Here is a 14221-nt window from a genome sequence, read left to right on the forward strand (position 1 = left end):
AAATGACATAGTACTGGCATAAAAACAGACACATGGAACAATGGAATAGAACAGAGAACCCAGAAATAAACCCATATTCATATGGTCAATAATCTATGACATAGTAGGCAAGAATATAAAATGGGGGAAAACAGTCTATTCAATAAATGGTGTTGGGAAAACTGGACAGGTACATGCAAAAAATAAAACTAGACCATCTTCCTATACCATATACAAGAATAAACTAAAAATAAATTGAAGACTTAAATGTAAGACCTAAAACCATAAAACTCCTAGATGAAAACATAGACAATATATCCTCAGACATTACTCTTAGTGTTCTTTTTGTTGATATATCTCCTTAGGTAAGGGGAAAAAGATTAACAAATGGGATTGTATCAAACTAAAAAGTTTTTGCACAGCAAAAAAAACCGTCAACAAAATGAAAAGAGCGTACCAATTAGGAAAACATATTCACCAATGATATATTTGATAAGGGGTAATATCCAAAATTTATAAAGAACTCATACAACTTGACACTAAAAGAAAATCCAATTTGAAAATTGGCAGAGGACCTGAATGAACATTTCTCCAAAGAGGACATACAGATGGACAGTAGAAATACGAAAAGATGCTCAATGTCACCAATCATCAGAGAAATGCAAATTAAAACAACAATGAGATACCATCTCACACCTGTCAGAAAGGCCATCATCCATAAATTAACAAACATCAAGCACTGGCAAGAATGTGGAGAAAGGGGAAGCTTTTTGCACTGTTGCTAGGAATGCAGACTGGTGCAGCCACTGTGGAGAGCAGTATGGAAATAGCTAAAAAAATTTTAAAATAGATCTGCCTTTTGACCCAGTGATCCCACTTCTGGGAATATATCCAAAGGAGCCAAAAACACTAATTGGAAAGAACAAAAGCACCTCTGTGTTCACTGCAGTGTTGTTTACAATAGCCAAGGTATGGGAGCAACCCAACTGCTCACCAACAGACAAGTGGATAAAGAAGAAGTGGTACATATATATAACAGAGTATTACTCGACCATAAAAAAGAATGAAATCTTACTATTTGTTACAATACGGATAGACCACAGGGTAGTTCTGAGTGAGATAAATCAGACAGAGAAAGACAAATACCATATGATTCCACTTATATATAAAATCTAAAAACCAGAGTAAGTGAACAAGCAAAACATAAAGACTCACAGACAGAGAACATTCTGACGGTTGCCAGGTAGGAGGGATGTTGGGGGACTGGGTGAAAAAGGTAAAGGGATTAAGAAGTACAGTCGGTAGTTACATAATACTCATAGGGGTGTAAAGCACAGCATAAAGAATATGATTAGTAACATTGTAATAACTATGGATGGTGCCAGGTGAGTACTAGGCTTATCAGGAGGAGGGGTCACTTTATAAATTATATAAATGTTTACCCACTGTGCTATATATCTGTAACTAATATAAAAATATTGAATGTCAGCTGTACTTTAGAAAATCAAAATTAAGAAAAAAGAGTAGGTAGCCAAAATATGCAGGGGAAAAAAGGATTAATAGGGATGTGTTAGGCAGTTAATTAATCAACTTGTGTCATTTTTCTGGATTTTGTGATGCTCTCTTACATTTGTAATGTGCTGTAGTTTTCCTTGCATGCCTTAATTTGTATAATTAAAACAATTTTTCTCCTTTTCTCCACCCCCAAATAGGGACAATTCAGGCTCCACAATTAACTGTTGTCTGGGAGCGTAATGTGATGAAGAAGTACTGGGTGAGAGGAAAAACCAAGTTCCTGCGGAATAAAGAATGGAGCTGCCTACGGTGCTATGGCCACTCTGGGGACCCCACTGGGGATCTGGGAATGGGGCCAGCTTCCCCCCAGAGTTCCAGAGAGGTCACTGCCACCCTGAAAGAGAAACCACACTCTCTTCATGGTTTCGGGTAAACATCATAAATATAACATTTATTGAGTGCTTTGTGTGGACCAAAGAACGGACTTGATTTTGAACTGAGTTAACCTCTGATCTTTATTTTATTTATTTTTAAAATCCTCGCCCAAGGATAAATTTATTAATTTGAGAAAGAATGAGAGAGAGGGAGAGAGGAGAGAAAGAGAGAAAGGAATACTGATGGAGAGAGAATCATCTATCAGTTGCCTCCTCTATGCACGCTGACTGGGACCGGACCTGAAACCTAGGTATGTGCCCTGACCAGGGATCAATCCTGTGATGTTTCAGTTGACGAGATGACTCTCCAACAAACTAAGTAAGCCACACTGGCCAGGGAAATACATACATTTTTAAAGTGTCCTCTTCCTCCACTGATTTTGTGCTGCCCATTGAGGGTTTTGTAAGCATCTGTGTACTACCAGACAGCAGAAGGAGGCTCCTTCAGCTCAGAGGCTCTCCAGTTGGACTGCACATTAGAACCACCTGGAAAGCTTTGACGACATAACAATGCACAGGCCCCAGATCAGTTAAATTAGGATTTCTGGGAGTCGGGCCTGGGCATGGGTGAGAGTAAAAGCTCCCGAGTTGAATTTCAAGTCCACTTAGGGTTTGACAGCCATCACCTTAGCTGACAGAGAAACTGTAAACAATGAAAGCATTTCTATGAAGTAGCAGAAAAAAATATATTCTGGTCTCTGTCCCCAGTTCCTGGCACAGAGCTCCTAAAACCCTCATCATTTCCTAAGTGATAAGAGCACTATGAGCATCTGTTATTTTAATATTTGGCTTTTGGTTCCTGATGCAGGGTTTAAAAATTCCTTAGAATTTCCTGGGTGACAGAAGTGTTTTTTGTGTTAGTGATGTGATTCTGGATGGGCTATCCGATGGGCTCTAACCAAGACATGATTAGAGACTTGGAACAGTGAGCCCCTCCCCCATCCTCTAGGAAGAGGAGAGGGGCTGAAGATTAACTGAATGACCAATCATGCTTCTGAGATGGCGCACGCATCCACAAAAATCCCAAATGTGGGAGGTGGGGGTTCCGGTAGCTTTTCAGTAGATCGGTAAACACGTCTAGGTGTCGGGAGGATGACACTCCCCACGTCACGGGGAGAGGAGTTCCTGCCCTCGGGACCCTCCCAAGTTCTACGTATGTCTTCATTTGGCAGTTGGTTCATCTGCATCCTTTATCATGTCTTTTATCCTACAATCAAAGTGGTAAATGGAAGTGCTTCTGAGTTCTTTAAACTGTTCTAGAAAATGATTATACCCAGGGAGGGGCTCATGAAAACCTCCCATGTGTGACCAAGTCGAACAGAAGTAAGGGTAATCTGGGGACCCAGGACTCAGGATTGGCATCTGGGGCGGGGGTGCAATCTCGTGGGACTGAGCCCTTAACCTGTGGGGTCTGCACCAAGTCCAGTCAGTCAGAACTGGTGTGGGGGAAGCCCTCGTATGTGGTGTGAGAAGTGCTGTGAGCGTGAGAGTAGTAGTGTGGACAGGAAAGGAAACACGGCGGTTTTCCTAGACACTTAATTGCCTAAACAAAATACATAAAAATGGCTATTAGTCACCTTATCACTAAAAAAATAAAGGCAGTCTTGGTGAACTTTTCCCAAGATAAAAAACGGTAAGAATACTGTTAAGAAGTATATTATAAAACAACGCTTCCCATCTGTACACACTTAGTATTTGCAGCACACTTCGGCAAATGCACCCTTACCTAATTCTTACGTGGCCATGCCGGCGCTGCCCCGCCTCTGTAAGGGAGGAAGCAGAGGACAGGCCCACGCTACTGGCTTCTCAGTAAGTGTCTGACGAACGGAATAGAGGTTGAGCAGCAACAAATTTTTTTCCAAACCTGGTAGCCGATAAAATTCAATGTTCTTATCAGTGTACTTATAACATTAAGAGAAGTCCCCAAAAAGCCCCTTGAGGTGGGGCAAATGCACACTGCCTACTTGATTTGAAATCTTGGCTTTTATATAACTTTCTGAGAAACGAAGAAGACAAGCAGGAGATAAAAAACAAAGTGGGAGCCTAGGCTGGTGTGGCTCAGTGCACTGAGCACCAGCCTTGGAATCAAAGGGTCTCCAGTTCCATGCCCTGTCAGGGCACATGCCTGGGTTGCAGGCCAGGTCCCCAGTTGGGGGCGTGTGAGAAGCAACCAGTCAATATTTCTCTCTATCTCACACTCCCTTCCTCTGTCTCTAAAAAAAAGGAAGGAAAAAAGGAAGGAAGAAAGGAAGGGAGGGAGGGAGGGAGGGAGGGAGGGAGGGAGGGAGGGAGGGAGGGAGGGAGGGAGGGAGGGGAGAGAAGGTAAATGATAGATAGATAGATAGATAGATAGATAGATAGATAGATAGATAGATAGATAGATAGGAGGTAGGAATCCAGGGCTCTCAAATTCTTTCACAAGCATAGCAACACATAAGAATTACCTTGACTACAAAATGAACTCCCAATTCCAAGCTGTTTGGATTTGCCTCCAAAGCCACGTTTCTGATAAATCTTCAAATGCACAAAACAATCACATGACTAATTGAATCTCCCATCAGGGAGATTTTTTTTACCAGATTTCTTTTAGATTCACAGCCTGTCACTGGAAACATCACATAAATGTTTTAGACTGTTGTCAATTTGTGGATGCTTCTCTCACATTTCATTTATGTGAGATTGATTATGGACATATTTGCTGTTAATAGTAAAACTATAGGTATGTGCCCTTCAAACGCAAAAATTCTGGGGGAAAAGAAATCTTGTTTCCAGAAATCACTTACTGGTTTTCAGTCTGACTGCCAATGGGAAGATGAAGAGGAGGGAGCAGGGGTCCTGGGACAGCTGTGCTTCTCTGTGAAAACCAACCCAGGGCTCTTGGACACATCTTCCCCAAAACTGTCGCTTCAGTGTAAGTCCAGACATTCCACAAGGAGGGGAGGGAGGAAGGGTGGCTACATGGTCCGTGTTGTTTAATCATTACAGTTCATTAAGGGATTATACGCCGCCAAATTACGCCTAAAAATACAAAGGCCAGCTGTGCCTGCTTGGTTCCAAGCATGTGTTGAGCCAGCTAAGAAGGAGAGAGGGCCAAAACTACTCAAGTTGACTCAGTGAAATAAACTGGGTTACAAAACACCATCAACTGAGGTAGAAGTAGTGACACCCCCATCAAGAAACAGATCGGGGAAGCCCTGCCCCGTCTGGACTTTGCCTTCACCTCCCCCACCCGCACCCCCCACCCACACTCAGTCCCCTTCCTCTCGGCCTGGGCTAGGGCTGTGAGCACTGAGGTCTCCATGGCAAAAGGACCCAGTCTGGAGGGATAAACAGGGAAAACAGATGCTCTTGTCTCCCCCTTTTTAGGGCTCTGCACCCTCAGCCAATTGATTCAGAAGGGCTGCATTCCTGCAGAAAATTTTCTCTTTAGAAGTTTGTGTGAATGTGCAACTTCAGAGGACACTCTGTAAGCCACCAAAGGGACAGGGAAGTGAGACCAAAGACTGGATGTTGTTGGCCAGCATTCTTCCCTCCTTGCCTCCTGTCCCCAGAGCCATACGTCCCTCACCAGCTTGTCACCCCCAGAACACACTTTGAGAAAGAGTCTCTTGTGAGAGGACCCTGTACTCATAGAAAGAGCATCCTCATCTTTGAAAAACTTTGGTTTATATGGCAGGGCTCTGGCTTTACCAGCTGGGTGACTGAACAACTCAAGTCCATCTCTGAGTTCCAGTAACCTCACCTCCAGTAACCTCCTCATTTGGAACCTCACCTTCCAAAATGGTGACATTAAGCACCTACTTTATTTGGTGGTTTGGAAGACAATTAGACACAGATTACAAGGCACCTCTCACAGGACCTGGTCCCTTGAAGAAGATATTCAATTAATGTTAATCACCTCCCTCTGCCCCGTTTAGCATAACACAGTCCACAGAAAAAAAGTAGCATAGACCGTAGGTAGAAGATAGATAGGGGGGCAAGAATAGCATGGGAAATATAGAATCTAAAGAACTTGAGACACATGGTCATAAACTAAAGAGGGGAATGGTGGGGGTGGGGGGTGCAGGGTGGAGGGGAATGAAGGGGGAGAATAGAACAACTGTAATGGCATAATCAATAACATTAAAAAAACACACATGACAATAGTTTTTGCCCCTTTGCCACCACCCCCTACATTTCTTACAAGGCAAAGAATAGCTGCAGGTCCCACCTGGTAGACGGCCCTGGAGCAGCACCATGGTTTCAGCATCAGCTACAGGACCCAAAGGCTCTCCCCTCGGCAGGTCCTCAGTGCCCGGCAGGCTGGTCCCAGCTACAGAGCAGGTCGTCCGTGCCAAGCAACCCTGCAGCCCTGCAAGCTTTAGGCCCCGCCTTCACCCTCTGGTCCCTGGCCCCACATACAGAGCTGGGTTCTTTTAGTAACGCAAAGTTCAAATGTCACCAGATTTAATCAGGCAAGGAAAAATGCAGTCAAAATAACTTCGTTTCCTCTTGTTCCACTCTCTTCTCCCCTACCTTCCTTCACCACCACCCCCACCAATCTTCAGGGACTGTTTTCCCACGAGGATTACCAAATGGCTCCTGATTGAAAATGTTTTCTCCCTGTCTCTGGCAACTCTCCAGGGATGAGGTGAAAGCAAGCTCGCCCTGCAGACAACTGCACATCACTCCTTCTCCGGGACACTGAGCTGGCTTTGGGGGCAGAATGGAGGGAAGAGCATGAACCCAGAGTCACTGCAGAGTTTTCCTGGTTCTGGGAGTTCGTCCAGGGTGAGAAGCAGAGAGGAGAGAGCTGCAGCCGCCCTGCCAACATTCCCAAGGCATTCCATCTTTCCTCTTAACTCTTTCAAACTGAGAAAACCAGAGTGTCTGCATGGCCAAGCAAAAAGGCCCATCTTATATCAGCCCTGGAGAAACTGCTATTTTATGTGGCCAATGTGTCAAAACCCAGGCATTTTCTCTGGAAATTTCTCAAGTGGAGGTTAAGATTAAAAGGACCGTAAGAAAGCTTACCTAATGATTTAATATCGATATCCTCAACTTGAGAGGAAAACAGATAAAGAAGGTAAAGGCAAAACAGCCCACATTTCCCCACCACGGGGCATTTCCTCCAAAGCTCTATGAGAGCTTTGAGTTCCTGAAAAGCATGACAACTAATTAGGCTATTCTTTGTTATATCAATGTACTGGATCAGCCCTATGTGAATCGCAACCCAAGGAAATGTACCAGCTGAACGTGGTACAACAATTTGAGATGTCAACTCAGTTGTTTTGAGTTTGATTACTTTAAACAATGTTTCATGAGGGCATGTGCATCCTAACTTAATAGATTCCAGAGCGAGAAGGAAAGGCAATGGGTTGGAGAGGTCCAGTCACATTACCTGGACAATTCAGAGAAGGGGTGTGTTTAGTATCAATAGTATCTTGGTTGGAGAGCCCTGAAAAACCATGGTAGTTACTGAGGGATATTTGCCTTGTGCACATTCTTCTTATTCCTTCCTCTCTCCCTTCCTTCTTTCGTTCATTCACATCTTTTCAACTTGAACATGTAATATCATCAAAATGGAAGTAGAGCCCTGGCTGACAGAGCTCAGTGGATGAAGCATGGGCCTGCGAACCAAAGGGTCGCTGGTTCGATTCCCAATCAGGGCACATGTCTGGGTTGCAGGCCAGGTCCCCAGTAGTGAGTGCGTGAGATACAACCACACGATGTTTCTCTCCCTTTCTTCTTCCCTTCTAAAAAATAAAGTAAATCAAGAATTGAAAAATGGAAGTAGAGCTCATACTCACTAACCTGAAGTCAGGTATAACTGAGTTTAAATTTGGCCCTACCACCTACTGTGTGACCTCACACAAGTTAATGAACTTCTCTGACAGATTTCTTCATCTGTAGGATGGGAATCACAGCAACCTCATCGTGTTGTTGAGGGGATTAAATGAGATGATATAGTTAAAGTGGATTATGCAGGGCATGGCATGTATCTAATTTTATTTATTTTTGGAGCACTTTCCATAACCAGATAATTCAGAGATATTATAGACCGCTGATAACAGAAAGGTCTTGAGATTATTTCAAAATTTGTATTTCTTGAAATCATCTTCTCTTAGTCCCTTTTCTCTTTCTGCTATGGATGTATACATTAATTAACTTAACAACTATGGGAAGACCATTTTCCTTTAAACTCTCCTTTGATGTATTTTATCATTTTTCCATGAGTAATAGCTCTGGGGTAAAACGTTCTGCATGACTTCATTCCTGTATGTTATTCCTTTATTTCCACACACTCTGTAATAAAAGGTGGGGGAGGGATACTAAGGAATCTTGTCTTTAACACCCCATTAGCAGAGATAATTTTATTTAAGAAAGGAAGAATGGAAGAAAGGGTAACAAAGAAATGAAAGAGGGAAAGAAGCTAAATTAAAGAACAAATGGCATGCGGAAAATGATTGTCCCATTAACATTACCTAACCACATTGGTATTTTCAAGGAAAAACAAAGACCGGCCATATCTAGTCGGTTTCGCCTGCGTCCCTGAACCCCTGCTCTCTGCCCTCTGGGGGTGTGGGCTGTGAACACGGCTGTTATCCAAAGCCTGTAATTATGGAGCAGATATGGACAGTTTTAAAGGTATTGTTTACTGTCTGATTAAATAATGTGACTTTAAATTTTTTTTAAGTTAAATACAGATTTAACTTATGGTCTGGGAATCTTTTAAGTCTAAAGTTGCCATTATAAGCCTTAAAAAATGCCTGGATACCAACACATTAATTCCTGACAAGGGCGAGACCTAATTAGATTGTTCTGAAGTGTTCACCCCTCGTGGGGACAGGGACATCCTCCCTGGAGACTGGCTGTGGAGCCCGCAGTCTGAGTCCGGTGACGCCAGCAGATGTCTTCCAGCCCCTGGAAGCACAGGGGACAGGAACAGGGCACGCCCCGCGCTGGTGGAGGATGCTAGCCAGTCTCCTCAGTCACATCTGATTCTGCCACAGATTCTATGCTGCTAATTCAGACTTTAAAAACATTTTAAAGATTTTATGTATTTATCTTTAGAGATGGGGGAAGGGAGGGATAGAGGTAGAGAAATATTGACTGCCTCTTGTATGCACTCAGATACGGACGGAACCTGCAACCCAGGCATGTCCCCTAACCAGGAATTGAACAGGCAGCCTTTCACTTTTCAGGATGACACCCAACCCACTGAGCCACACTGATGAGGGTACTAATTCACTTTCAAAGGGCAGCTGCCACAGTGGAATCTGAGAGGCTGCGTGTGCAAATAGTATGATACCATTGACCATGATGTCTTTGCTTTTCCCCACTTAATCCTCACCTGGAGGCCGTTGACTCCAGAGGGAAACATCCATCGCCGCCCTGTCTCCATCCCCACTCTCTGTCCCTGCTCCCAGGTCTAGCTCGCTGTTTTTGTAAAGATGGAGGTATATAATAAATTTTTAAAGCCACAGATGCCTTTGCCTGATTCTAGGGATGTTTTCAGCCCTAATTGCCACCTGGAGGAGAAGTCAGAAAAACTCTAAGTTGCAAGTAATACATAGAGAAATTATGAACAAAATTGGCATACACCTGAAGACACAGGAAATTGCACACACATGGAGAAGTATATATATAGCAACTAAAGAAATATATTCAGAAATGAATTGGAGGTAACTCATCCTAATTATTTGGTGATTATTTATTGACATCTATTTTAGAAAATGGCAGCCCTAAGATTAACTGGAGAATTCTATACTCTACGTCAGGTCAAAGTCAGCTACCAGGAGGCACAAATAGTATGTTTAAAAAGATTCTCTTAGATGGGTTTTGTTATCTTTTCTGACAGAATCTGAAAGTAAAGGGCAGTTTCTCCAACATCAAAGCCCAGCCCAGCTGAGGCCCCAAATACCAAGACATTTCACCTTAAATTAAGGCCACACTATAAGCCACATCCGTTCCCTTGGAAGAACTAAAGAGGATCAATAGGCGATTGACTCTGAGAAGGTGCTGGAAAAGAAATAAATCCCCGATAGCAAGGGGAAGGCAGGGATGTTGTCAGAAACACTCATGAGCCACACTTTGGGGCTTTGTAGAAAACAGACTCCTTTCGGGTTTTGTGTGCAGGTCACCCGTCCCCAGCCCATACGGACCTTTTTAGCTCTTGGCTGCAAATTCTCATTTTAATGCTACATCCCCTTCCTGACTTCCAGCACAGGACTCAAACATAGGTTTAAATCTACTGCACATTTTGTTTCTTCAATCCACTGAATGCTTTTGTTATCGAATCCCCACGTGTAACCAGAATGCTGGTCTGGGGCAGAGTGGGACGTGTGTTTGTTTAGTGAAGGTATCCCATAGCTCTTCGCTAGTGTTCTTTAAAAGCAAAACACTTCATTGAGATATAAATTATGTAAAGAACACTTTGTACACTTAAAGGGTACAATTGAGTGGCTTTTTCATTATATTCACAGGGTTGTGCAACCATTTCCACAATCTAAACTTAGGACATTTTCAACACCCTGAAAATAAAATATATATCCATTAGCTGGCACCACCACCCCCAATGTCCTTCCCTCCCCTACTTTCACAGACACTGGCAACCACTAATTTACTTTCTGTCTCTATAGATTTGCTTATTCTGAACATTTTATATAAATGTGATTTTGGGGACCGGCTTCTTTCCCTAAGCATAATGTGTTGGACACTCATTCCTGTCATGGTAAGTATCAGCACTTCATTCCTTTTTCTTGCTGCGTAAAAGCCCATTGGATGGATAGACTGCATTTTGTTTACCCCTTCATCCAGTGGTAGGCATTTGGGTGTCCCCACTTTAGGGGCTACTATCAATAACGTTACTGTGGCTATTGACATACAAGTTTTGGGGTGGATATACATTTTTCATCTCTCTTGGGCTGACACCTAGGAGTGGCACTGCTGGGTCATATGGTAACTATGGTTAAGATTTGAGGAACTGCTCAGCTGTGTTCCCCAGTGGCTGCACCGTTTCACATTTCCACTGTCAACATATGAGGGGTCTGATTTTTCCACATCCTTCCCAGCCTCTTTCCTGTCTTTTTACTTTAGCCAGCCTAGCGGATATGAAGTGGTAGCATTCCTGCATTCCTATATGAATCCTGTGACATAGCCATTGGGCAGCGTGGGATGCGGGGAGCAAGCAGAAAGGGCCGCCTGTGGGTGCTGGCCGGCCGCCCCTGACCTGGCCCCCGCACACTGCAGCGGATGGACCCTGGGGAGACAGGCGGCGAGCGCACAAGAGCCCAGCGACTTCTCTTGATCATCAACAGCTCTCCTCCACCCCCTCCTCCTTCTGCTCCTGACACTCTCGTGCCCACCATCTGGGACAAGCGTCCAAACAACGTTGGAAGTTCCCATTTGTCACTGTATAATCCCAGTACTAGCTCTTTGAGGAAAGGCTATTTAGAAATAGTGCTTGTACAGTGACATGAGTGGTCAATGTGCAATAACCAAACCCAAATGATCTTTTGAAATCCTGAGGCACTTCAAAAATGGCTCACTAACATATTTAATCCCATATCTGGGTCTGGAGAATGTCCCAGCTCTGACGAAGAGTCATCGTTGCGTCATCATGCCTCAGACTGAGAACCTGGGAGACCCATTTACACAAACGTGAGGGAGCGGACTCTGTTCATTTGGGGAAAGGAGAATAGTTTTTGAAAAATGCTTGTCTGTGTATATAAAAGTATTTTGGGTCCTTGGGAAAGTAGATGAAGGGAGGCAGGAGCTGCCCTCTGGTTTAAGTGCTGCAGAGTTGCATGCCAAGAGCTATGTTTAGAAATATTTTCCCCAAGCTTCACAAACTGTTATACAAGTGGTCCTACTGCCATAAAAGTGATGTCATCCCATCAACGACCCCGGTTACAGAAGTCAGTTCTCATACACATGCCAGACCCCAGTAAGACCAGGGCTGTCTGAATTAAACGCACCCAGGCCCTGAATGAGAAACCCAATGCCCCAGCTCCTCTTTTCTTCATCTCCTGGTATTTGGTTTCCATGGAACTCAGGGGCCAAGGATGATTTTTGAGCATACCTTTCACAAACATGTGTTTGTGTGATTACTGTCTTATGTGAACTCACGTATGTCTTGTTTTATTTTTTTACAATTTTGTTTATTCATTTTTAGAGAAAGGGGAAGGGAAAGAGAGAGGCAGAGAAACATCAATGTGTTGTTGCCTCTTACGCACTTCCCACGGGGGGCCTGGCCCCACAACCCAGGCATGTGTCCTGACTGGGAATCGAACTGCCAACCCCTTCGTTTGCAGGCCAGCGCTCAATCCACTGAGCCATACCAGCCAGGGCAGGTCTTGTTTTATTTAGGGGAGATATATATACGTGGAAGTTTGCCATCAGGAGTCAGGTTGTGACATAGGGGTCCTATTCGCAACAAAGGAGAATCCACCTGCTTGATCAATGGGTCTCCACTGAGAAGGGCAAGAGCTGAAGAACCACCTCCTTCTCCCAGGAGAGGATGAAGATGAGTTAACGCCCAGAGGAGAGTTGCTGAGAGATAATTAACACTTTCTCTCCAAGTGGGAACCTAGAAGCCCTTAGAAAATTTGTGTCTCGAAGCTGTGAAGTTAACATTTCTCTTCCAACATAAAGGAAGGCAAGGGGAATTTACAACAGGAAAATAGTGATAAAAGCTCACTTAGTTTTTACCTGTAGGTTAAATTCCATTTAACCCCTGACTCAATTGCTGGTACAGTAAGTCCTCTTAACATCTTTCATAGGTTCTGTGACCTTAAGAAAAATGACATAATGAAACCAATTTTACCAGTGGCTAATTAACATAAACAAGAGCTCATCAACCTCATAACGAAATGACATTTATCTAAACCATGTTATCTGAGGACCTTCTGTAGTGCGCTGTTTATAATATATTGGAAGGTTTTCCTTTTTAAAAAAGTGTTACTCATTTCTAGCGAAGTCTCTTCCCTCTGTAAAATTCCTCCTTCTAATTTAACAATCTCCCTTTTTTATTTTTATCCCTAGTGTCTTGAACTTCATAGGAATGTCATGAGGACTGAATGAACGAAATACGCATTTCGTATAAACATGGGGGCTGTGACTTTCCCACTGCCGCTGTGTGACACACCTTCAGCACGTCTGCCCCGGAGTAGCTCCAGCTCCCTACAGGAGGGTCTGTTTGTTGTGTTGTGGATTCTGAAAGAGCCTGCATGGCAGCATCGGCCCTGCATCCCCTTTCTTATTCAGTAATGAAGACTTGACATACCATGACAATGACAATGCAGGAGGGTGATAAATGGGAATGGAATGGCTTTGCTAATGTAGGTGGGGTCAGTGTAGCTTCTGTGGGTCAGATGCAATTTTGGTGAGCTAATGACTTTGGGAAGCCATTTTCTAGGCTACATTTTTGTCTCTATTTCTCGGAATGCTTGTCTCAAGGGGAAAAAGGACAAAGACCTGTAACAGCTCTCTGGCCACCCGAAGAACCCAACTGGGAGACTGCCGTTAAGTCGACCCACCTCAGGGCTCTGCATCCTTAGTTAGCATCAGCAAGTCCAAGGATAGAGACTCCGGCAAGCTCACAGTTATGCCTGGTTCTAAAGACTGTATTCCAACGTGGCTGTGGCAAAAAATCTACTTCATTCTAGTCTGTCACATTTTGTGAACTTAACAGAAGTCCTTTCACAAAGCACTACCCATAGCGACAATGACAGAAACCCCCCAAACACCAGAAACAAGAACAAAAAGCAAGCAGGAGTTCTCTACGTTGAGTCGGTCAATGAATGGGGATTGGAGTAGCCAATGAATCACCACTACAAATTTGTATTACGAACTTAGTGCTATTTTAAGATAATCGTATTAAATTTTTGAGCTGTCTAGGCAACCACTGAAGAGTTTAATACTGTACTCTCTCATTAAGGTATCTAATAAATAAAAATATTTATCTGGAGTGCTGCTCTTTGGAACCGTTTAAATTATAGGTAGTGTGGTCTGTTTGTACCCAGGACCGACCAAGAGTAGTAGGGATGGCTTAGGATTTAGCAACAGAGCTAGAAAAGCCAGGAACAATGTTGGGGTTAGAGATCTCGGCAAATTATGATTAGGAAATCAAGACAGTAATCACAGACATCCAGAGTCATCCAGAATTTCAAGGTGAATAACAAGTTCAAAGCAGGTAAGCAAAATATCTGTGAATAATGAATCCGGAGCTCAGGTTGACCAGGAGGCTGAAAACTATGTGGTCTGAGAGCAAATATTATCAAAGATGTGTAACAAAGCAAGCCATGGTGGTG

The 14221-nt window shown here is 43.5% G+C and overlaps 1 protein-coding gene across 5 annotated transcripts in view; it reads right to left on the bottom strand.

Moving 5' to 3' along the window:
* The window catches only part of FRMD4A (FERM domain containing 4A), a 313254-nt gene that overhangs the window by 278558 nt on the left and 20475 nt on the right, over positions 1–14221 (bottom strand). The window contains exon 1 of one of the 5 annotated variants that reach the window (XM_053665758.1): positions 6139–6248. The exons of the other annotated variants lie outside the window; for them this stretch is intronic. Coding sequence (XP_053521733.1) covers positions 6139–6177 — 39 coding nt within the window. The 5' untranslated portion in view covers positions 6178–6248. Of the gene's footprint in view, positions 1–6138; positions 6249–14221 lie in introns of those variants that run through there. 5 annotated transcript variants of the gene reach the window in all.

Source organism: Artibeus jamaicensis, unplaced genomic scaffold (genome assembly GCF_021234435.1).
Source record: "Artibeus jamaicensis isolate MK-2021 breed Jamaican fruit bat unplaced genomic scaffold, CSHL_Jam_final contig_426, whole genome shotgun sequence".
In the NCBI taxonomy this organism is placed as follows: Eukaryota; Metazoa; Chordata; class Mammalia; order Chiroptera; family Phyllostomidae; genus Artibeus; species Artibeus jamaicensis.